The sequence below is a fragment of the Palaemon carinicauda genome, chromosome 30 (assembly GCF_036898095.1).
Source record: "Palaemon carinicauda isolate YSFRI2023 chromosome 30, ASM3689809v2, whole genome shotgun sequence".
In the NCBI taxonomy this organism is placed as follows: domain Eukaryota; kingdom Metazoa; phylum Arthropoda; class Malacostraca; order Decapoda; family Palaemonidae; genus Palaemon; species Palaemon carinicauda.
Window position 1 is genome coordinate 65,166,594 of NC_090754.1, and position 2,500 is coordinate 65,169,093.

The following is a 2,500-nucleotide window of genomic DNA, read 5'->3' on the forward strand; positions in this document are numbered from 1 at the left end:
TTTTCTAATGCTTTGTGGTTCGTTTATGTGATTAAAGCAAGGATAAGAATAGTGTTAATGGGGTAATATCTATATAGGGCATTGTCCTGCTAGCTATGGCATTGTCACGCACTTAACGTGTACACTCTAGATATTTTTAAAATTAGATTGCACCAAATTATGATTATCATAGGCGTAGAATCAAAACTAGAAATTACAACGTTGAAAAAGGAAACTTCGACTTCCGGCGTCTCGTGCTAAGAGGCAGTTGATTCGTGCTAAGAGGCAGTTGATCAAGGAATGGATAAGCCTTGAGGTTAAAGAGTATTGTTCTGTGTGTCAAGAGGAAATTTGCAGAATAAGAGAGATCTATGTTCACAAGATGAATGTTTATCTCACACATTCTGCCGTGAGAAGTATGCTGACCAGTTACTGGATATACTGCTAGTTGTACAATACGGATTTTGACATTCTCTCTCTCTCTCTCTCTCTCTCTCTCTCTCTCTCTCTCTCTCTCTCTCTCTGCTCGTTTTCGTTATCAATTTGATCGTGAAAATATGCATGTTTACAAACAGTCATTTTGCCTTTCAGTTGCCACTGTTTAATAGGATCATGATAGCAAAATGATTACTAATTTTCTCTCTGTTTTGATCCCTCACAAAGAATAGACATGTTTTACATCAGTTGTTTCTTAAAGAAGGTAAGGGGGTGAGACTGGTAAACTAATGATTGCAGCTAGGCCAGACCTGATTGAATTAAGCAATGGGATCTAGTTTCCAAGGTATCTCGGAGTGGGCTTTCATATTTTCATATTCATATTTTAGATGTATAATTATTGTTTACACACAAAGAGGAATCGATAAGCATTCATGTCCTGTTATGTGAGATTATGAACCCAATGTTTTCAACACCATCCTGAGGAATATGGTATCTCTTGGAAAAGGAATATTTATGACTCCGTTGAATATGAGAAGAGGTGGTATGACGGGTGTTACAAAATATAGAATCCGGAAACTCTTTTCAGGATTTAATAATCAAAGATGATTAAAAAGTTCTTGAAAAAAGTCAGTAACATAGTTGAGGAATTGAATAAGCTTGAAGAATTTTAGAGGTCTGCTTCTTTAGATGCCTGCCTTTTAATGCTAACCCGCTAACCACCACCTAAAAAAGGCTCACCTACTCCTAAACACCAACCCAACAAACCTGCCTCTCAGTGTCAACCCAACTTGAAAGAAACAAGTGATCTGCCCTTTAATGTTAATCCAACCACAAAAGAACAGCAGACCTGCCTCACAACACCAGCCAAGCCATGAAAGAAACTACTAACCTCCACCGCAATGTTAACCCAACCACAAAAGAAACAACTGACCTGCCTCTCAACATCATTAATATTTAGCCTCGAGAGAAACATCTGATCTTCTCAACGTCAACCGAAGCACGAAAGAAACAACTGACCGGCCTCTCAGCTCCATGAAAGAAACAATTTACCTGCCTTTCAACGTCATCTTAACCATGAAAGAAACAATTCACCTGCCTCTTAATGCCAACCCAGTCACGAAAGAAACAACTGACCTGCCTCTCTACATTATCTTAACCATAAAAAGAAACAACTGACCTGCCTCTCAACACTATGTTAACTATGAAAGAAACAACTGACCTGCCTCTCAACACTATGTTAACTATGAAAGAAACAACTGACCTGCCTCTCTACACTATCTTAACCATAAAAGAAACAACTGACCTGCCTCTCAACACTATGTTAACTATGAAAGAAACAACTGACCTGCCTCTTTACACTATCTTAACCATAAAAGAAACAACTGACCTGCCTCTCTACACTATCTTAACCATAAAAGAAACAACTGACCTGCCTCTCTACACTATCTTAACTATGAAAGAAACAACTGACCTGCCTCTCAACACTACCTTAACTATGAAAGAAACAACTGACCTGCCTCTCAGCACTATCTTAACCATGAAAGAAACAACTGACCTACCTCTCAACAGTATTTTAACCATGAAAGAAACAACTGACTTGCCTCTCAACACTATCTTAACCATAAAAGAAACAACTGACCTGCCTCTCAACACTATCTTAACCATGAAAGAAACAACTGACCTGCCTCTCTACACTATCTTAACCATAAAAGAAACAACTGACCTGCCTCTCAACACTATCTTAACCATGAAAGAAACAACTGACCTGCCTCTCTACACTATCTTAACCATAAAAGAAACAACTGACCTGCCTCTCAACGACAACTCAACCATGAGAGAAGCAACCAATTTCCCCCCTCCCCTCTCCCCGCAACTCCAACCCAACCAAGAAAGAAACAACTGACCTGCTTCACAATGCCAACCCTACCACGAAAGAAACAATTGACCTGCAGCTCAACACCAACCCAACTACCTAATAAGCCACTGACCTGCCTCTCAACGTCAACTATGGTGGGAATGACAGACCATCTCATTGCCAATCATGAAAGGAAAAGATAGACCTACCTCTCAGCAATAACTACAA

At 39.4% G+C, this 2,500-nt stretch overlaps 2 protein-coding genes across 3 annotated transcripts in view; both read left to right on the top strand.

Annotated features, from left to right (window-relative positions):
* The window catches only part of LOC137623222 (uncharacterized), a 183,268-nt gene that overhangs the window by 16,479 nt on the left and 164,289 nt on the right, over window positions 1–2,500 (top strand). The gene's annotated exons all lie outside the window — the stretch shown is intronic.
* LOC137623591 (hepatitis A virus cellular receptor 1-like) lies at window positions 1,610–2,320 on the top strand. The gene has a single exon (XM_068354423.1). The coding sequence runs from the start codon at window positions 1,610–1,612 to the stop codon at window positions 2,318–2,320; it is 711 nt and encodes a 236-aa protein (XP_068210524.1).

What these genes read in the sequence shown, in the direction of transcription:
- LOC137623591 (XM_068354423.1), top strand. Translation starts at nt 1,610, where the DNA reads ATGTTAACTATGAAAGAAACAACTGACCTGCCTCTCAACACTATGTTA.